Consider the following 23,730-nt stretch of genomic DNA (forward strand, 5'->3'; position numbering starts at 1 on the left):
ATGCCTCTAATCACATGCAAGTGGTTAATCAAACAATGCTAAATAGTCCAGTTGGGAGGTAATGAGATGGAAATCCCTCTAGCATCTCATTCCAAGGAGTGAATGCTACAATAGAAGGAGGTTGTCTACATTAATAAAGATGGAGTGACTTATCTGTGGAGATTTTATTAAGATCTCAACTAATCATTTATCCTGTGATAAAGATAAAACAATTTTGCATGAAATTGAAACTAACTGTGCTTTCAAAACATTTTCTCAAAAGTTAAAAATATATAATAATATAATATAATATAATATAATAATAAAAAATGCTCTGGGTCAAAATAATCCTGAATGCTGTGCCATTGACAGAATGAAATCAAAATTGACCCTATTTAACGTTTTTTTTTTTTTTTTTTAACACATTCCTGGTAGTATTTTGCATAGTAAGTTCCTTATTTATTTTTCAATAAAATCTTAGCCCTGTTCACTTCCGAAGAACTTTCTGGTGTCCTTATTACAGTGTAATTTTGCATTTAAGTACTGAGTAATATTATCACAGTAAAGTACAGTTAATTTAAGGACGAGTATAACGTCAACTGGTCACCAAAGATATTCTTAGTTTGTAAACCTGGTATCCAGCTGTATCTGTATGTTTGTGTTAAGGTTATGTGTGTTGTGTTTTGAATGAATCCATGTCAGACACTTAGCATCAGGAGGGGAAGTGGACAGTCCATTTCCTGTCATCACCCTCAGGCCGAGGATCCTCATTAATATAGATCCTTCTGCCATGTCCATTTATGAACTTTTAATGATTAAATGAACTGAAGCATTATGTGTCCTAATCACAGGCTAAGAATCAGAGGCTTCAATGTTTTCTATCTCTCCTCTGAAAGTCTATTATAGCAAAATTTTGATGTGCCAAAGTGATCCTACAAGAAATCCATATATTTTATGGACATTTCCTTCAAGTCTAAACCAAAACACAATACAATGCAAAATTCTAAATATGGGTGCAACACCTTTGTAAAATAAATATGGAAAATTCTGTTGATATTAACACAGTACAGTAGGCTGTTTTTTTTTTTTTCGAAGTATAGGCTAAGTGCAGTTACTCAAGTACTTTATGTCTCTGCTAAGGATCTAGAGAAAGTCTAAACACGGTTCTCTATGCACAGAGGTACTTTGCTGATTGCCAGCTGATGTTGGCAGGTATATGGATTCTTTCAAATGTGGTTATATAACCAACTGAAATCAATATTTTTGGGACCTGCATGGGGATTATGTGGAGCAGATTGGAGCCATAAGCCAGTTCCTACACTCGCCTGATGTCTATTCACATGTAGAGTCAGTGGGAGTTTACGGTCAGCATAGAGGGAGAGAGGGAGGGGATCTATAGCTGTGTGGATCTGGCACCGGTCTCCTAATGAGTACCCAGATGCTAGTTCTTGGACACTGAGGTGGCCTCTCTGCTTTAATTGCATTAGCCAAGCTGTCCTCCCAAATTTCATTTATTTGCACACTGGACACTTTCCAGCTGAGATGCTTGTTTGTAACTGCTGGCTGTCGCTTGCTTCCAACATATTGTACTGGTCCCGTGCCAGTGAAATACCGTATTAAGTGATCTGATTATGAATCAGATATTAAGAGATTGAAAACTCACAAAGCTAAGCAACAACTAGTTTTAACGTCTTGCTAGGATGTCGTGGGCGTTTGCTAAGTGAGTATAGCAAAATAAACTGTGACATATACTCAAAAATTCTTCATACAATAGACTACACTCTTAAAAATAAAGGTTCATGATGCCATAGAAGAACCTTTTCTGTCTAAATGGTTCCATAAAGAACCTTTAACATCTGAAGAACCTTTCTGTTTCACAAAAGGTTCTTTGTGTGAAAGAAGGTTCTTCAAATTATAAAAAGGTAAGAAAGAGATGGTTCTTTAAAGAACCTTTGACTGAATGGTTCTTTGTGGAACCAAAAATGTTTCTTCTATGGCATCACTTGAAGAACCCTTTAAAGCACCTTTATTTTTAAGAGTGTACCAGTAAAATTGATAAAAAAAATTGAGACCAAAAATTTAATTTGACACTTTTACCTGACTGTGTTTTGTTACATGCCTTTCTATCAAAGTGATCTGACATTATCAATATGAAACTTGTTCTGACACAGTTTAACTCTTGAGTTCTTGTCATACTTTATTACCATTTTCTAAACTATAGCGAATAATGTAATAATGTGGGAAATTTTGAGGGTGCCTGAATAAATTTTGGTTTGATTGTATGTGTCAGGATTATGTCTTGTTCTGTTCTGTTCTCCTAGTGTTTTCCCCCCTATGTTTCCAGTTCTTTTGGTTTAGTCTTTGTCTCCCCCTCCTGGTTTTGTCCATTTGGTTTGTTCTTGCCCATATTTGTATTTCCCCCTCGTTATCTTGTTTGTGACCACGCCCCCGTTTCAGTATATTTAAGAGTCTGTGTTTGCACTCCCCGTTTGTCGGTCAATGTATATGTTACTTCTGTTTGTTTGGCTTCATATGCCCGTTTCTTACTCCCGGTTTTGTTTATTTTTGTATCAGTTTCAGTGTTTTGTTTTAATAAACTTTCTTTGTTCAGTTACTCCGGTTTTCCTCATCCATCTTCACTCCTCAACCCCGCCTGATTGTGACAGTATGTGGATAGAAGGTAGGGCTGTGCAATAAATCGCATGTGATTGTCATGCGTATCTCATCAGTAAAGCCGGTTCTGTGATTAGTAGTAAATCTCCATCACCTGCGTTCAGATGGCGCGGCAATTAAAATACTGAGCCGTCGATCACTGAAAAGCTACGCAATATCGCGTTCAAAATCGTGGATGAATCGCATTCGATTTTGAACGCGATATTGCGTTGCTTTTCAGTGATCTACGGCTTAGTGTTTTAAATACCGCGCCATCTGAACGCAGGTGATGGAGATTTACTACTAATCACAGAACCGGCTTTACTGATGAGATACGCATGACAATCGCATGCAATTTATTGCACAGGCCTAATAGAAGGATGTTTTTCCAGTCAGGCCCATTACTACGGGGTGCTAGAGGGTGCTAAGCACCCTCAAACAAAAACAATAGCACCCTCAGTTAAAACTGTAATAATGGCATTTCATTGCAGATTTGGCAAACTATCCAGTGCGTTATGGTTGGTGCTCTGGACATTGCTTTCAATGTGTTTTTGCAGCGTTAAGCAATATAGACAATCACAGGTTAGGTTAGAGGTTAGAGCACCCACACTAATTTAAGAAGCACTCTCAGTGATTTGATTCTGTAGCCGGGCCTGTTTCCAGTTTCCTTATTTCAGTTTATACTATTTGTTAATTCATTGCTGAGGAGTTGTGTGTGTGTTTTCTAGGCTGTTATGCAGTTGCTTACTTGCTGATAAGTCAAAAGAGCCCATCTCCAGTTCTGTGAGGTTGTGCTTGTAACAGTAGTGAAGCAATATAGGTTACATGTTTATTACTTAGTATACTAGTCATAAACAATATACATAATACTAAGTATGAGCAATAATAATAGTAATAATTGTGTTAGCAAACACTGCTAAATGTGTGCCACTAGTTACCAGTTGGAAAGTAATGCTCATCTAAGTAGCTTGAATGGTTGAATCATTTGTGTTTTGGCACTGTATATTTTGTAATGTATATTCTACAGAGGATCAGTTATTCAGTGTCTAGGGTCTGTAGGGAAGGAATACGGAAGTAATTCAAGATGTATGGTTGCCTAGGTGTAACACGGCTCTGTAGGTTTAAGTAGGACAGGCCATGCCACCCAAAGCAATACTTAACTTTAATCATGATTTAAAGATGTCCGTGTAGAATTATAAAGAATGAAAATGAAAATGTATAGCACCACAATGAAAATTTGCACAATGATAATATACAGTTGATAACACAGGTATATTTGTAGCAATAGCCAAAAATACATTGTATCGGTCAAAATTATCGATTTTTTTTTTATGCCAAAAGTAAAGATCATGTTCCATGAAGATATTTTGTAAATTTCCTACTGTAAATATATCAAAATGTAATTTTTGATTAGTAGTATGCATTGCTAAGAATTTCATTTGGACAATTTTAAAGAGATTTTTTGATTTTTTGGCACCCTCAAATTCCAGATTTTCAAATAGTTGTATCCAGTGGTGTAGTGGAGGGTATACGCAGGTATACGGCGTATACCCACTTCTTTATCAGGCGGATTTGCGTATACCCACTTCTAAATCGCCTCTGATGCGCACCATTAGTGTCCTGCATTAGCCAAAATCATGAGAGTCCACCACATCCAGTCATATGTGAATAAATGTAAATATTCGCTAAAAACACCCAATAAAGACAGCAATGCTGCAGTCAGGACCGTGGCGTCGGCTTGCTTTGAAATATATTTGATTGCGCCCGTTCCATCTGCCGCACCCCAGTAGCGCGGGGCACAAACTAACGCGGGGTTAGTTGTAACATGCGTGGTTTAAACATTTCCACACATGCTAGCTTAACCAAAATTACTAGTTGCCATAGCAGCACTAGGCAGAGAAAAGAGTGCGCCAAAATTTAAAAGCCTTTTGAAGATATTGCTGAATATTTATTTTATCATAATAAAAAGTAGCCTAAATTTCTGGCTAAAGTACACTTTTCAATTCAGTTTTAAGTATTCATTTAAAATGAGACAAATATGCTATTATTTTAATCTGCAATTTGTTATTTATCAGTTTCGCAAACCATCAGAAGACAGTCACCTGTATAGTGATGCGCGGGTTGATCCAAAATGAGCAGGTGCCCGCGGTTAGGGGTCATGCAAAAATATTTTTTTTATGATATTCGGGTCGCGGTCGTTTGAAATAAAGACACAATATTAGACACATTTCACTATGACTTTTCAAATGCCTAGGTCTGTTTAATTTTCTTAATTATAAAATTTCTAGCACTATTTTTAAACGTTTAATTCAAGCAATAATATATAAATTATCTCATGAATATGCTTGTTTAAAACCACGGATTAAAAACTAATTAAACATTACTTAATAATTTCAAGACACTATAATTTCCTTATTCATTTGATACAACTAGCTATACAATTAATATACAGGGCCTATAAAATAATATTATTTTGTCATATTTGTGATTACTGAATTTAGAAATGAAAAGTTCGTTTTGAAGTGCATTCATTATGTTTGTATAAGAAAATTCGTTAACCCAGCCTTTTAAGTTGATTTAATATTCTTGATTATTTTTAGAAGAAGTTAAAAGTTAAGAAAAAAATAATTAGCTTGTCTATATATTTAGGGCTATAGGCTAATCTTTTTCTTAACTTTTATTACACTGTAGATCGAAATAAAATAATTCTTGATCATATTTAACATCAGAGAATCAGACATAATTAGAAGTAGGCCCTTACTTCGAAAATGAAACTATTTAAATCTGTATAAAGGAAAGACAAATTAAATCACAACAAGAACAATCTGTATTTTTCTTGTAATCAAGAACAATTGATTGTAATGGACAAAATTACCTAATTAATGCCGAATGATGTTTGACAGTGAACGCATCTCCACCGCATAGCCGCATATAATCGCTGGTGTCAGTCGCAAATATTAAACACGCGGGTCGGGTATGATTTTTTTTTTTTTTTTTGCGATCCGAGTTGCGGGTGGGTTAGTTGAAAACGTCGGTCGGGTTCGGGTTGTTTATACATGAGAGCTGTGTGTGGAGTGTTTTTCTGAATGTCTAAATGTGTTTCATCTATTTATCCACATTGTTTTGAACTACTGTACAGTGTGTTGCAATCAGGGCCGTTCCAAGCATGGTTGCGATGTGTTCATTGTCAAACTCCAAAATTAGATTTTTTTATTAAACGTCATTACTTTATTTGAAAAAGTTAATGCATTTATTCTATTGACAAATATTTTAGTTTGTTGTGTACATTTTTTCATTCGATCAGATAACATTTTAAGCTGTCATATGGTCGTGTTACAACGTGCCCCTCGGATGTTACAATGTACCCCACTTACGGGGCATGTTGTCACATTTCACTTCCTTTCTTTTGAGCTAAATAACGAAAAATGTATACACTGTAAATATGAAAAACAAAGCCACATATTTGTACTAGATCAGTGTGAAAATAATGTGGATAAAAATGTACTCTAAACCCCACGTGGATCGTGTTAGGTTGTGCCGCTCCCCTACCCCAAAACGTCGGTAAAAAAAAAGGGGGGGGGGGGGTTCATAAAATAAAGCGTATACCCACTTCTCCAGGCACCACTACACCACTGGTTGTATCTCCGCCAAATATTGTGCTAACAAACCATCAATGTAAAGTTTATTTATTCAGCTTTCATGTGATGTATAAACCTCAATTTCAAATTGACCCTTATGACTGGTTTTGTGGCCCAGGGTCACATATAAAATCTTGTTTGCACTGTTAATATTGTCATTTCTTTAGCAAATTATTCCATCATCTTAAAACACCATTTTTGTATGAGATAAAGGATTGTAATGCTTTAACAAAAATGTGAGCTGATATTTGTTTTTGTTGTACAATTAAAAACAGACACGGTCTTTGGTACCTGACAGAATGTCACATACTGTATGCTGTATGCATAGCTTTTTTTAAACAATATTTTAAGGTTTAGTTTATATTTCAGCACTTATATCAATGTACACTCGTGTTGTTCAGCAAGGATGCATTCAGTTTATTTTTGAGTAAAATATATCAAATGTACACAACTTCTGACCACAAAAGCAGATATAATTGTGCACTGTACTGTACTGAACCATACTTTTTCAGTGGAAACAAGCCACTAAAGTACTTTAGTAACTGTACCTAGTTATCCTATACTTTGAAGAAATGCATTAGGATAAATTAAACTGATCAAAGACTTTTACATTGAGGCAAAACTTTTTATTCATCAAAGAACCTGAACACAGTTCTTTACAACTTAGATAATAAGAAATGTTTCTTGATCACCAAAACACAAAAAAATTAGCTTTGCCATCACAGAAATAAATTATGCATTAAAATATAATAAAATAGAAAAGGCTTGTCTCAGATTGAAATAATATTTCTGTTTTCCTGTATTTTAAACAAATAATTAAATGTGCCTTCATAAGCACAAAATAATTCTTTAAAAAAGAAATCAAAATATCTTACCTAACCCCAGCCGATTGAACTGTAGTGTATTGGGAATAAATGAGCCCTAATAATTCATGCAATACAATTGAATTGTTTACAACTGAGTCATTTGGTATTTTTCTCTCTTGCAGGGGAGCCACATCAGTGGTGTTCCGATGTCGTCAGAAAGGCACCCAGAAGCACTATGCTGTGAAAATGTTGAAAAAAACAGTAAGTGCACTGACACATTTCTCTCCACATGTTACCAGGCTTTGTTCTCTTGCCTTTGTTCTGCCTCGTACAGCCAATGAGTTTCTGGCCAGGACTTCCTTCCAGCTGCTAAGATCTTAAAGACCTCACTGTTGTTGTCTTCCATTTCTCTACATCACTCTAATGCATGATGGGTAATACTGTAATTGCTGTCAGCCAGAGCTGTTGCAGAGCAGTACTCCGTATACCTTTCTATTTGCACTGTCATGTGTGCTTTTTGTGCCTGTGTAGGGAATACTAAGGCTATCTTAAGCCTCTGTAATGCATGTGTAATTATATTATGTTATAGGAGCTATACTATATGACGCATTACATTGTTAGGTGCTGCATATAAGAAAGAACTAGTAAAGATGACTGATAGGATAAAAATAGAATGAGAATAATAACAACATGAACAGATTTTTTAGTCAGAACTGCGGTGACACATACAAAACCAACATCACATAAAACGTACCATATGTACATTAATCTGTTCTGGGGAAAAAAAAAACTCTTTTAGTGCCACTCAGTGGAAATTTTACATCAAAAAAGTCACGAAGCGTACATGGTGCCAGTGTTGGGGAAAGTTACTTTTAAAAGTAATGCATTACAATATTGAGTTACTCCCTAAAAAAGTAACTAATTACGTTACTTAGTTACTTTTTGTGGAAAGTAATGCTTGTTTGTTTTTAATATAAAAAGTTCTATCAATAAAAAAAGAAAAACAAATGTTAGTTTTTGCTTATTAGTATGGTTGCATTGGATCATCAAAGGTCGGAAGCAAAAGCACTGATTAATAAAATGGGATTGAGTGCATAAAATACTAGGGATGCACCGAAATTAAAATTCTTGGCTGAAGCCAAATAAAATTAAACACTGGGCCAAAGGCCGATTACCGAACAAGGTTTATCGTGTTTTATCCCCCATGTATTTTGCCAAAAAAAATTTCACCATTGCATAAATTAAATAGCCAATATTTGCTTTTTAAAGTTTTGTCAATCAATTACAAAACAACAATTTAAAAAATATTTACTTAACACTGAACTTTTTTAACATTCTAGTAGACATTATAGCCGTCCAACAAAGCACAATTTAACTTAAAATTAACAAGTTAGTAAAATAATATTCTTTGGCCATTTTGCAGACCCCCTTCTTGAATCAGGCATATGCTTTTGATTGTACAAATAAATGCAGCCTTGCTGAGCAAAGGAGAATGTTATAATAAATGTATTAATCAAGCTGTTGTAATGATTGTTATCATTATTTTTGTCTTACATTTTTATTTTATTTTACAAAACAACAGTGCTTGTGCTTGTCTTTCTCAGACAGTTTTAAATGCTTCCACACTGCCGACATGTTGCTGCATTAGTGCGCACCTCTATTTGTTTTCGTCACGTCATTGTTTGGTATAATTTATTTGGCATTATTCACAGGAACACCGAAAGAGCTTTTTTTTGCTATGTTCGGCCGAATAATTTCGGTTGCCGAATGCATCCCTATAAAAGATATTTGTATTATTTAACATATTAAATGATTGCAGGTTTGCATCATATTCTGAGTGGCATTTCACGGTTTTTATGCATTTTGGGGAATATTGAATCTGTTTTTTTTTGTGAGTGAGATTAATTAATGCATGTTCGCATTTATTCTAGAACTAAAGTATCATTTGACTCCTAATTTCTCTCAACATGGGGACAGGAGATCTTTCAATCAATAACTGGGGAAAAAGTAACTGGTGTTACTTATTTGGTAAAGTAAAATTTTCTTGTAAATTAAAAAGTAATGCGTTACTTTGGTAGTTACTTGAAAAAGTAATCTTTCCCGGATGAGTTTGCGCAAACGTAATCTTTTCCGTTTTTAATCGGTTGCAAAAATCAGGATAAGCACAAATAATTACCAGTTTGAGTAGCTGCCGTACCCACAATCTCTCTGTGTAAAGAATGAGCGACGTATACACACAACAGATCGCTTCCGCGCATGCATCTACTATGCCAGAGCACGTTGACGCGTCACACGCCATCTGTTGTGAACGCGCTTAGAACAGTTGGACATTGTGCTGGATCAGAGGTAACAAATGATATAAATACTGTTCAGTTTCTTGCATAGACCGATTGTTTCGTATGTTAAGACCTTAATGTATCGTCATGAGCCACAAGGTTTAATTTGGTTTTGTCTGTGTATGTTATTTGACTCTCAAAGCCGTGGAGTCCATTGACTGCCATTATATGACTGACAGACTGCAGTGATTTGAGTTAAAAAACTAAGCAGATAAACATCAAATTATCATTTTTGAGTGAACTATCCCTTTAATGTAACACTTTCACATATTTAATTGCATGTTATTTAAAATTAAATGAAAATTTATTTTAGTTTATGTTTATATTAAAAGCATTTAGGTGAACTTAAGAGTGCCTTTTGACCCACTAGAGTAAGACTTATAAGTAAATTTGTATATAATTGCATAATAACTTATATTGTCCTTGAAACATCTTTATGTGCTGTAAGCAGTTATGGTAAACTAAAATATTCTTTAATGCAGGGCTGTATGTTAACCTTTTTTGCACATAGCACTGGTGCTACAGAGGTTATCATTTTTGTAGCACAAGCCATACAATTGTAGCACAAGGATAAAACATCTGTTACAATCTCTGAAAACAACCACAAGTAGTGCAGTTTATCATTTAAACGGGCATGTGACTGACAAGTCAAAGGAGAAGTTCACTTCCAAAACAAACATTTACAGATAATGTACTCACCCCCTTGTCATCCAAGATGTCCATGTCTTTCTTTCTTCAGGTTTAAAGAAATTCTGTTTTTTGAGGAAAACATTTCAGGATTTTTCTCCATATAGTGGACTTCTATGGTGCCCCAAGTTTGAACTTCCAAAATGCAGTTTAAATGAAGCTTTAAACAATCCCAAATGCGTCTGTAAACGATTCCAGCCAAGGAAGAATGGTCTTATCTAGCAAAAGGATCTGTTATTTATATATTTTTTTAAATTACAATATGCTTTTTAACCTCAAATACTTGTCTCTTTCTGCAAAGTGCATAGGGTACTCTGTACATCTCTGGTTCAAAACAGTTAGGGTAGGTCGAAAAACCCCCTTCTCATTTTCTCCTTCAACTTCAAAAATCATTTCAAAATCATCCTACATCGCTGCAGAAGTACCGACCCAGTGTTTGCAGTGAACATGCAAAGAAGATAAAACAGCAATGTTGGACGATATTGAAGTTGAGGGAAAACATGAGATGGGAGTTTTTCGACATACCCTAACTGTCTTGAAACGGAAAAAACAGTTCAGGCAGAGCAAGATAAGACAAATGTTTGAGGTTAAAAAGTATATAAATTGTATTTGTTTTTTTTACTGCTAGATAAAACCCTTCTTCCTTGGCTGGGATAGTTTACAGCTGCATTTGGGATAGTTTGAAGCTGCATTTAAACAGCATTTTGGAAGTTCAAACTCAGGGCACATGGAAGTGTACTATATGGAGAAAAATTCATAAATGTTTTCCTCAAAAAATGTAATTTCTTTACGACTGACGAAAGAAAGACATTAACATCTTGGATGACCAAGGGGGTGAGTACATTATCTGTTCTGGAAGTGAACTTCTCCTTTAATGTCATATACAGTCAAACCAAAATTTGTTTAGACACCTTCAACATTTCTCACATTATCACAGTTTATTTTGCTATAGTTTAGAAAATGGTAATGCACTTTTTTAGTTACTGGTGGATACCAAGCAGTGCCTAATTTTCTTCAGTCTATGGTGAAAAAGGTTGCATTAGCAATTAAAGAAAAAGCACTTAAGCAAAACATGGTCAGGTCAAAGTGTCTGAATAATTTTGGTCCCAAATTTTTTAACTATTTTACTGGTAGTCCATTGTATGAAGAATTTTTGGGTATAATATGTCACAGTTTACTTTATTTTGCTATCCTCACTTACATACTACTATAGTGTCCTGCACTAACTTGTAAAAAATTATTAAATAAAAAATTATATCTGGTGTCTGAATCATTTTTGGTTTGAATATATATAGCAAATCCAGCAAAATAACTTTTGTGTTCCATAAAAGAAAATCAGAACAGAATATTCCCTTCCAAATGTGGAAAAGTGCTTGGTTTACTTCATTTTTTTAATTTAAGTTTTTCCCTCTGCGATGAGTTGATGTTGCTATTACACTTTACCTGATTGTAATGGCTTTATAATTGTGCACCTTGTTCACTTTGTACTCATACAATAACTCGGTTGTTCTTGCAGGTTGACAAGAAGATTGTACGAACGGAGATAGGTGTATTACTGCGCCTCTCTCATCCAAATATAGTAAGTCTAAAGGGGCAGTTACAGTGTTTCATAGCCTAAAATATGCATAAATCTACAAGAACGCTCACTTAGATGTTCATCCTGTCTCTGCAGTGCTGTCTGTGTTTGATTTAGTAAGGTCTAGTTATGCAAATGTTAGTCAGACATTATAGCTACCATAGTCAACATCAATAATTAATCATATGATGTTTTTGAATTCCTCCAGTGAAATGCTCTCTCTTTTTTTTCATGCTGTTTTCTGACAGATCAAACTGAAGGAGATCTTTGAGACCCCTGCGGAGATTAGTCTCGTGTTAGAACTTGTTACCGGCGGAGAATTATTTGACAGGTCAGTTCAGTGCTACATGCTAATAATGGCTGATTAAGTTGTGAACTCCATGCTGTGCATTGACACTTTTCCCCAGAACTGTAATTAAGAGTGTTTGCTAAGGCAAGAATCACTATTTCAACTGCTCATACTTAGAGTTAGCACTTTCTCATGAGGCCTAACTTGTTTGTGCTACAGATATAATACCTTGTTGAGGAGAGCAAAGTTATTACTTTTCAAAGCAAACAGAGTTTTTTGACTTTTACTAGATAAAAAAATGGGTGAAAAAAATCACTTACTTGACTCAGTTTTCATGGTGAATCTAATGAAAACATTTTATTTAATTCCTTGCTAATGCGACAGCAGCTATCGCATTTTTCTGTAATTAATTGCGATTAATCGCATATCATATAATGTATACGTATACAGTCAAGCCCGAAATTATTCGTACCCCTGGCAATTTCTGACTTTAAGTTACTTTTACTCAACCAGCAAGTTTTTTTTGACCGGAAATGACACAGGCTTCTCCCAAAAGATAATAAGACGATGTACAAGAGGCATCATTATGGAAAAAAAGGGTTGTTCTTAGGGTTGAAGGCTTCTCCTTTTTTATGCCAAATGAAGGCTACATCATTGTGGCCAAACAATTCAATTTTTGTTTCATCTGACCATAAAACAGAAGACCAGAAGTCTTCTTTTTTTGTCCACATGAGCATTTGCAAAGGCCAAGCGGGCTTTTTTGTGCCTTATCTGGAGAAGTGGTGTCCTCCCTGGTCTGCGTCCGTGGAACTCAGCGGTGTGCAGTGTTCGTTGGACTGTCTGCCTTGAGATGTTGCCACCAGCAGAGCCCAGATTCATCAGGATGGCCTTGGTGGTGATCCTTGGATTCTTTTTTACCTCTCTCCCTATCCTCCTGGCCAGTACAGGTGTCACTTTTGGCTTCCGACCATGTCCTCTGAGATTTTTTACAGTGTGGAACGTCTTGTATTTTTTAATAATACTTTTCACTGTAGCCACTGGAACTTCAAAACATTTTGGATATGGTCTAATAGCTCTTTCCTGACTTGTGAGCAGCCACAATGCGCAGCCGCAGGTCCTCAGTGAGCTCCTTTATCTTAGCCATGACTGTCCACAAAACAACAGCAGAGAGCTTCTGTTTTTTACCTGTTGAGTTGATTAAAACAGCGTTACACTAAAACACCAGCTTGGAATATTTGGAATGGTATAGAACTTTGGATTTTCTAGGATTTTCACTGGACTGTGACAGTTTGCAAAGGGTATGAATAATTTAGGACATGCCACTTTTTGTTCAAATGTAAATAAAAGCTGAGAAATATTTTTTTCCACAATGATGCCTCTTGTACATCATAATTTCAGGCTTGACTGTAAGTGACCCTGGACCACAAAACCAGTTGAAAGTAGCACAGTTATATTTGTAGCAATAGCCAACAATACATTGTATGAGTCTAAATTATCGATTTCTCTTTTATGCCAAAAATCATTCGAATATTAAGTAAATATCATGTTCCATGAAGATATTTTGTAAATTTCCTACCATAAAAATGCATTGCTAAGAACATTTGGACAACTTTAAAGGCGATTTTCCCAATATATTTTTTTTTTGCAACCTCAGATTCCAGATTTTCAAATATTGCCCTATTCTAACAAACCACACATCAATGGAAACTTATTTATTCAGCTTTCAGATGATACATCAAAAAACTGACCCTTATGACTGCTTTGGTGGTCCAGGGTCACATAAATGTTTTTAAATATGTGTTTAATTGCATCTTTTTACTAAGTAGCCTATTATTAATGAAGGCCAGCATCACTGCAACTAAGGCTCCGTCCACACGAAGCCGGTGCGTTCCCTATCCGATCATTTTTTTCCCCTCGTTCTAAAAAAAGTTCCGTAAACACGAAACCACTGAAAACGGTGTAGTATAAATGCCAGACCAGTATGGGGTGCTGTAATTCTGCCATAGAGATACACTATACATGGAGAAGAAGACTTTGAGCATGCACATAACCTTGCGCGCTGTATACGAACTAAGAAGAAGAAGACGAAGATGCGAACATTATCGCTTGTTGCTCATAACAGTTGCATAGAAGCAATAGATTTTGCTGTAATAAAGCTAGTAGGCTTAGTAGCAACACGAACACACAATCATGTAGTCCGCCAATATTGTTGTTGCTGTTACGTGTGACGCAGCCGACACGTGATGTGATGACATCATCGTTTCGCAAAATATACGGATTGGCTGTACACACGAAACCGCGAGGGTGTCGTTTTCAGATTTATCCACTTTGGGACCCGGTTTCAAAAAATAGCGGTTTCAGTCTCCTAAAACGCCGGATCCGTGTGGATGAAACGCCAATACGATAAAAAATGTATACGTATACAGCGAAACGCGTCTCCGTGTGGACAGGCCCTAATACTGCTACTGATGACTCTATTGAATGTATTTTCCCTTTTTAGCCATTAATTATAGCCATTCAACATTACAGTATAACTGAAAGCCATTGTTTTTAACATGTGTTAGGCTTCGAAAAATATAACATCTTTTAATTTAAGTGAACTTGAAACTATCTTCACATAAACTATAAATTATATATATGCATAAACTATAAACTGAATATAGATTAATCTTTAAGTTTTTTTCTAAGTAAAAAAGGTAATTAGCGAGCAGATCAGTGAGTGATTACTCTTTTTATGTTTTTTGATTCACATCAGTGACAAAGACTCACTAGCAGTCTCTATAAAACCTGATGCACATGACATTTTCAACTCATTTAAGACTGCATTTATGAGGTCACTCAGTAAAAACTGATGCATTTTAACATAATTTTGTGTGTTTTTGTAAGTTGAAACACGAAAGAGAACTGTCTAAATTTAAGGAAAATATTTAATTAAAATATGTTATATTTATATATACAGTTGTGCCCATACGTTTACATACCCCTTGCAGAAAATGCAAAATGTTAATATTATAACAAAGTAAGAGGGATCATGAAAATGGCATGTTATTCAGCTCTTGCACATTCTTTGGTTTTCTAGCATCTTCTGCATATTTGAACCTATTCCAAAGTGAATGTATGATTTTAGAATCCATTATTTCACACTGAGGACAACTGAGGGACTCTACACAACTGTTACAAAAGGTGAAAACATTTACTGTTGCTTAAGAAGGCAACACAATGCATTAAGAGCTGGGGGGTGAAAACTTTTTGAATTGGATGATAAGAGTAAATTATCCTCATATTGTCTTCTGGGAAACATGTTAGTATTTATGTAGCTTCTGAGGTGCAGTACTAAATGAAAAAAATATGATCTTTAAACAAAATGAAAGAAAAATTGACACATCATCATCCTGTTCAAAAGTTTACACCCCCTGGCTCTTGATGCATTGTGTTGCCTTCTTAAGCATCAGTAAATGTTTTCACCTTTTGTAATAGTTATGTAGTTCCTCAAATGTTCTCAGTGTGAAAAGATGAATCTCAAAATCACTAAACATGAAAACATTGGCGGATTGTCCAGGAAACGACACACAGTATAAGGATATGGTATAAGGGTATGTAAACTTTTGAACAGGGTACTTTTTATAAATTCAGTTATTTTGTCTTGTGGAGTATATATAAACATCTGTTGTGTAAAATAGCTTATTCAGGACAGTACTAAGTAAAAAATAGTTTTCATGATTTCCTTTTATTTTGATAAAATGATTAACATATTTGCATATTCTGCAAGGGGTATGTAAACTTTTGAGCACACCTGTATATATACATAATAGTTATATATATATATATATATATATATATATATATATATATATATATATATATATATATATATATAAATATTATATAAAATATATACATGTATGCGTGTGTATTTATATATACATAATAAATATACACAGTACACATACACATATTATGTAAAGAAAAACGTTTTATTTAGGATGCGATTAATTGCAAATTACATATAGCAAGGGTTGTCAAAATTAAATAGACTTATTATTTAGTTATTTATTTTTGAGTGAAATATAAGTAAAGTTGTGCAAGCAACCTTAGTTAAACCTGCTATAATGGCATTCTAAGAAGCACTCATATTGAAAAAATGGTAATCTAAATCCTAAATTAACTGGTTTTATTCAAGTCAAAAACATTATTTACCATTACTGAATTAACCTATATTATATTATAACAACAACATTCATTTTTGTTGTAGGTTGCAACAAAAACTGCAGGTTTTTACAGTGTAGAACACATGTAACCGCATAGCAAACATATCCTGGCAATCAAATGTTCCAAAATGTTGGTCTAGTGAAAAACATCTAGTAAAAGTGATAAGACCTGAATTAACCTTCATCAGTTGTTACAGAATAAACGGTGCTTTTCGGTATTCTAATCACAAAGCAAAACAACGCTTTAATAGAGGAACACTTATTATTGTGAAACCCACTTATTTTACTGTTATTCACTCCATTTTATCCTCATTCAGGGTTATCTTATTTCCTATTTCTATACAGTTGTGTCAACATGAGTCATTTAAAAGAAAGCCTCTTCTTAAGAACAATCGATAGAAACGTCTCCATTCATCCTGTGTGCTGAGGTGTGGTTGACTCACACTAAGGCTGGAAAATAATGAAGTGAAATTTGGAAAAAGTCAACCAGTGTTTGTACGCTCAATATGGAATTACACTGGAGACCAAATGGTGCCTTCAATTTTTCAGGGTGGTGGAGAAGGGCTACTACAGCGAACGAGACGCTGCTGATGCAGTTAAACAAGTGCTTGAGGCAGTCGCGGTGAGTGTCTCACTTTTTCTGTCTGAAAAGATTTCCTACTTCTGGGGCCAGATTCACGAAACATTCTTAAGAAGAATTTTCTTCTTAACTGCCATTTTCTTCTTAATTTTTAAAATAAGAAAAAAGTTAAGAATATTTTGTATTCCCAAACAAATTGTCTTAAGAATATTCTTATCTTTTTACTTAAGATTGTTCTTAGGACAAAAATTAAGAAAATTCTAATTCTTGAAAAGAATCTTCTTAAAACCATCGTAAATAACTTCTTAAAGTTAGGATAACCCAAGACTTGTCTTAAATCCCAAATAGTAATAATTATTTAATTAATTTATTGGGTTATTTCAAATTAACGGTTATATTGAAGCATTGCAACACTACTAGCTACATATAATACATATTAGGACTATCAATAGAGATGAGCATGAGTTCGCTGAAGTGACAGCAATGACTGATAATGTAAACCATGATCGGTCATGATTAGCCTGTGTATGACCCTACTTTTTGCCGACATCAAAACTTAGTAGCAACTCTACAAATTCAAGTCAGATAGGGAGATTTAATTAAACATTTTTTTATTTTACTTGGCCGATAAATACGACATAATCTTTGGCCGTATTTAGCGCATATGTGCAGGACGCGTTTGCTGTAGCAGCGCACACACATACCTTAAGCGTTCATTCGGACGAGGGAACAAAAACAACACAAAAGTGAATAAAACTGATCACCAAAGCTTAAGACAGACCCTTTAAAAGTAACGGTTCAAAAACACGGCGCATTAAAAACATAAAGCCGAGCGCCAGTCAATGTTGTGATGAAAATGTGCGTGCTTATGATTATTAGGATAATCTGCCGAAACGTCAAAAAAGACGTTGAAGTGTTTATAAATGCGTCTTCAGCCATGTATTCATGTATAATTTTTTTTTCTTAAGAAAAAAATTAAGATGTTCTTAAGAACATATTTGAGAACTTCTTAAGATATTTTCAAGAATTGCACAAGAACATTCTTACGAACTTCTTAGAATTTATCTTAAGAAATTTCTTAATTTATTTCTTAAGAAGATATTCGTGAATCCAGCCCCTGGTCTTTTTTTGCTTTTCCTGTACACTAGCAGCTTTGTGACTGCTTTGTAACGACACTAGTGGTCCTTAACTGGCTCAACCGGCAACCCATCAAAGTTACAAATTGTTTGTCAATAATATTGCTCTGAACTATACTGTGTGTAAAATTATTAACAAGACATAGCTAAATAAGAAAACTGACTGTTTTGTAAATGCATAAACAACAGCAGAGGTGTGATTTACCAGCCTAACACATGAAACAGACACTGGGCCAAATGTTGTGCTACGCTTCTGAACATGAGAAATGCTTAACCGCTAACAGCACAAACATATTAAGATGATTTCAGTCTGTGTTTATTTTAAACTGTGTTTATTCCTATTGCAATTTTTCATATTTTCTTTTGTGTAGTTTTTTTAAGGTTTTCAAGATCAGAGCATGCCATGCAACCTGTCCATGTTGGCGTCTGGCTAATTTGGCCAGCTTGTACCATGTGACAGATGATACTGTAGGGTTTGATTGGATGCACTACCTTTGACCTCACCAACAAAAAAATATGGCAAATATTTAATAAATAAAAAGAGCCTTGAAAAATCAAAATGTATGTCCACTAAATACTTATATTGGTATTAGTACTTTGACCAAACTACAAAGACACCAGGAAATTGGTAACCAATATTTTTATTGTAAACTACAATTAAAACCGCACTTACCCAAAATGCGGGGTAAAATCAACCATTTTTGGGTTATTTGGCAACACAGCACTGTTTAAATATTGGGCAGAACACATGTAGGTTCTGGGTTATTTTAACCCAGCTTGTTGGGTTTTATATTTATATTATTAGTTTTAAATTACATTCGCTGGGTTGTTTTTTGACATGTTGGGTCAGTCAACCTATTTAAGGTTTTTATATATAATAATAGAAATGCACTCTAATATATAGGACAAGAACAGTTCAGATACAATTTTTTTTTTTCAGTGTTAAAGGGGTCATCGGTTGCAAAACTCACTTTTACATGTTTGGACATAACTGTGTGTTGGCAATATGTGTACACAACCACCCTAAAATATAAAAATACACCACACAAATACATAGATAAAAATACTCCCAGTGATATTTACTAAATACTATCCCCTTTTTTCAAATCAAGCCATTCTAAGCATCTTTCCTGTATGATATCACACAGACCAAGGCCACTCTTACGATAGTTGATTGACACAGCTGTCTTACCTTAGACTCGTTCTGAGTGAGCTGTGAACTGTCCGCCATTGTTTCGACCCCAAAGCAGGGAAAGACAAGAATGTCTCCGATTGAGCGATTGAGGTGTTCTGCTGTACTGTCCTCTCAGCCACTAAAGACTCAGAGAATTAACGTTACTTCCAATTTTGAAGGAAATGCGCCCGACGATCTACATCAATGCAGCTATGTTTACGCAAATCATTCATGATGCAGCTTCACCTACAGCAGAAGTGAGAATAGCACTCCTATTGTAGTCAGTGGAGTGCACAGAAACTTTGTTACATATAATAGCGAAATGTCGCGTCGTATTTGTTTGGCGGGAGGTAACTTCCATGGTGGGGTCAGCATGTCATTTGCAAGTGTGGATCCAGTGGATGCTGCTTTTGTAGAAGGCTAGCGTTCCAAGCAGACGTTAGCTGCAATGTACATTTAAACAAAAAATTAATAACAAACCTAAATGTGTCCAGTTTTAACCAGTTTGGCACAGACTACCTAACATTGGGTTACACTCACCCAGCGCTGGGTAGGTGTGTGAGGGTTTTTTTGTATTTGTATCATTTGTATTGACAGTAAAAATTACCCAGCAGCTGAGTTACAGAAAAACTACCCAGCACCAGGGTAAAAATATTAAAAATAACACCATAAATTAACCCAAAAGGCTAAACCCAGTATTTGGGTTGAGAAAATAATAACCCAGCATTTTGGAGTGTATTAAAACAGTTTTGTTAATTAAAATAAAGCTGAAAATTAGTCAAATATTGGATTAAAAAAACATTAAACTAAATTAAATTAAGACTGAATTACTAAATGGAAATAAAAAAAAATGTTACCTGAGTGTAAACTAAAAATTAACTAAAAATAAAGTAAACGTAAGGAGTAGGGATGCACGATATGAACATTTTTTACCGATACCGATAGCCGATAATTAAGTCCTTCTTGTGGCCGATACCGATACGTTCATATATTTATATGATAATTTTGTGCACCCAGGAGAATACAAAATCTGAGATAAACTAATGAAATGTATATTACTGTATATATCTGGGTCTAACAATCATAGCAAACATCCTGACTCTTCAAAAATGTTTTTATTTTTTGTGTAAGGCACCACAATTCTAAATAAATAAAATGCTTTGACATTTGTCAACCTGGAAAAAATGAAAAAAGTGCATCACCTGGAAAAAAGTGCATCATGGAGTAAGGTCAGATGTCCAAATGTCCGTTAAAGCTTCTTATTGATCATATTATGAATGTGTGCAGCAACCAAATCGTACAAGGCGGGGAATAAAACATCAGAATCGAGATAAAAACATCAACTTTTCAGAATGCCGCAAGCCCAACGCAGGTCATATGACATGAACCAACCAATCAGCTTCACCCGTTCCCTTAATAACATTGAAAGCACTGCCAAGGTGGAGAAACAGCTTATCATAGCTGTACAGGAATAACCATTTTTAAATAAATTTAATAACAGAGCTACTGCAAGCGATTTTTAATGCTGAAAATCCATTTATCCTTTGCTGAAACTTCCGCGTCTTTATGGAGAGCGCAGGTCATGGTTGCTTAGCAACGGCAGATGCCACAGCAGAGCAGGCTACAGAGCGGTTTGGAAAGAAAAAGAAAGCGGTGCGTCTAGCATTTTCCACGCATTTTTAGGCGCGACATGTGAACGGCCCCTAAAACAGATTCACCACGATGACGACCTCTGAAGTGAGATTTGTTGTGTTAAAACTTGACGGCTTTTTACCTCCTCTCAGAATCCTTGCTAAACATGTGTTGCAAATAGCAATAGCATCGTCCTCCTCTGCCACCGCGAAAAACTTCCAGACTGGCGAAGACGATGATGACGGATGCATCCCTAGTAAGGAGTTATATGGAAAAAGTGGTCAGAAAAAGTGACATACCAAAATGATTTAAAAAAAATTTAATTAAAATTAGAATTAAAATATAAACAAAAGGCTAATTAAAACAAAATGCAAATTAATGCAAATAATGCAAAAATAAATGTTTGTAACACATAACCACACATACATTTTCACTTTTTACCCAGGGTTATGAAACCACTTTTGCCAAGCTTGTACAGTGTTGAATTTTTACTGTTAAATTCAAAATACACCCAGTCCACATTTTCATATGTTTTTTGGACAGTTACAGAAACACTGTGCGTTATATAAACAGCCTGTTCAATTGTTTGAGAGGAAAAATGTGAAATGGTGATGGAAAACATGCTGCATTCATCCAATCAAATAAGAATATTAACCCAGGGTTTCAGAACAGTGTACAGTGTGAAACGTCACTTTATGAATACCTGAGATTTATCGTTAACCCTGGGTAAATTATGAGCAACATGATAACCTAGGATTCCATTTACCTGGGGTTTAGAAAAACCCTGAGTTAATTATTTTATGGTGTGAATAGACCTTAGGATACCCGAGTCTGCGAGTCATTTCTTTCTAGAGACCAAAATCATGAAGACTTTGGGTTTTTGGGTAGTGGGTTTGTTTGACTTGGGCTAGAATGCATGAATATTGAAAGCACTCAGAAAACCCTAGTAATACTGTATATGTCATGCAAATCTTAGGCTTTAATAGTTGTGTCCATTGACCTTATATGCACATATTAGATCATCAGTGAAGAATTATTAGTGAAAAGAGAATCCTCTTTCCAGTATGAAGTCATCGTAAGTGGATCTAGATTGCATATAAAGACCACAGGAGACCATTTATTGTTTTTTTCTTCTGGAATGAGCAAGCCACTCCATATCTCTCTCTCTCTCTCTCTCTCTCTCTCTCTCTCTCTCTCTCTCTCTCTCTCTCTCTCCCCCTCCCTTCCTTGTGTTTTTTGTTAGTTCATGTATAATGAGGCTTATTTTTATCACCTACTGTATATCTTGTGCATAGAGTTTCCGTTTATATCTGTCATGTATCCATGTGCCTTAGTGATATGGGTGCCTGAATTAGAAAGTAGGCCTGTTCTTCATCTGTGTGAATGTATTTTAAAAGCATTTTCGTTTAAAGTGTGTTCTCCACCACTGGCTCTCACTTCATCAAAGATGGCGGTTGCCAAGGAGATAGTAAGAAAGTGGGCAAATTTCTTATGGGCTGGATTCAGTTGGTGGGCTGCAGTAAGAGAACGCCAACTCTCCAGCTCCCACCGGGGCATAAAACGGAGCAGAGGAACAGAAACGTGAACCTTTTGAAGTGACCCGCCTTTTCAGGGAGCGTTTTTTAACGTGTTATTGTGTGAAGAGTTTCACAGTTTCCCTCACAACAGCAGAATATGTGTGTCTGTCACATCAAAGCCAGCTGGCTGTGTGGCATCCCTCTGGATCTGTGTTTTGTAGATTTCTGCCAGTCTGATTGGCTGGGACGTCCTCAGTGGCTTGAGACTTTGCAATATCTTTGCAGTTTTTCTTTTGAAGTCTGGAGCTCTCAAAGGTGATGTATTTTTTTATTGCTGGAATTGAGAATCTTTGCTGCTGAGAAGGTTTGATACTAGCTGATGCCTCTAAGATGATAGTACCTTGCCATGTGGCAGCATGTAACATATTACTGTTTGAAATGGTTGTATTGGAATAGTGCACACTGTTTCACTTACTACTTAAAATTACTGTAGGCAGCGTACACTTTATACTACAGAAGCCTGTTTCTACCACATATTAAAAGATAAAAAGGTTTATCTCAGAATTTTGACTTCAAAATACTCACAGAATACAAGTCCAAGTTTACTTTTAACTGAAGATCTCAGAATTTGTTCCTCAGAATTGCAAGTTTATAACACAAATTTATAAAAAGGTTTATATATCACAAATTGAAGTTAACATCTTGCTATTCAGACAGTTTATATTTGCAATTTCATATTTTTTTCTAGAATTGTAAGATTATTATAATAAAAAAAATTTGTAATCTCAGTTTATGAGTTAAATACGAGTATCTCACATTTTTAAGTTGAACTCAAATTTCTGAGAAAAAAGTCGGGATTGCAATATGTAAACTCAATATTCTGGAAAAACGCTCTGAATTGCGAGAGACAATTCTATAAAAAATATGTCATAACTAGAGATGTTAATTCAAAATTATGAGAAATACAGCATCTTGCAAAAGTATTCATACCCATTTTTCACATTATGTTGCTGCCTTTTGGTAAATTATTTTAAATTACTTTTTCTCACATCAATTTACACTTCATGCACCATAATGACAAAGCAAAAACTGAATTGTTACAGCTTTATACATTTATGAAAAATAAAACAACTGAAATAAGTACATTGCATAAGTATTCATACCCTTAGCTGAAACATCTTAATAGCCTCAAGTGTTTTTGGGTATGGTGCAACAAGATTTGTACATCAACATTTGGCAATTATCTGCCATTCTTGTCCTCATCTCTTCACCTCTCAAGCTCTGTCAACTTGGATGGGGACTGGGAGCCATTTTCAGGTTTCTCCAGAAATGTTTGATTGGGTTCAGGCCCAGGCTGTGGCTGGGCCACTCAAGGACATTCACAGAGTTGTCTATAGCCACACTTGCAGTCTGAGGTTCTGAATGCTCTGGGATGGGTTTTCTTTAAGGCTATCTCAATATTTTGGTGCATTGAGCTTTTCTTCTACTCTGACAAGTCCCTCAGTCCCTGCCTCTGAAAA

General features: G+C 35.3%; 1 protein-coding gene across 1 annotated transcript in view; it reads left to right on the forward strand.

Moving 5' to 3' along the window:
- Window positions 1-23,730, forward strand: part of camk4 (calcium/calmodulin-dependent protein kinase IV) — a 72,403-nt gene that overhangs the window by 16,505 nt on the left and 32,168 nt on the right. Inside the window, exons 3-6 of the mRNA XM_073840670.1 lie at window positions 7,258-7,336; window positions 11,615-11,677; window positions 11,923-12,005; window positions 16,721-16,793. Of these exons, the coding sequence (XP_073696771.1) occupies window positions 7,258-7,336; window positions 11,615-11,677; window positions 11,923-12,005; window positions 16,721-16,793 (298 nt within the window). The remainder of the gene's footprint in view (window positions 1-7,257; window positions 7,337-11,614; window positions 11,678-11,922; window positions 12,006-16,720; window positions 16,794-23,730) is intronic.

The sequence above is a fragment of the Garra rufa genome, chromosome 5, assembly GCF_049309525.1.
Source record: "Garra rufa chromosome 5, GarRuf1.0, whole genome shotgun sequence".
NCBI lineage: Eukaryota > Metazoa > Chordata > Actinopteri > Cypriniformes > Cyprinidae > Garra > Garra rufa.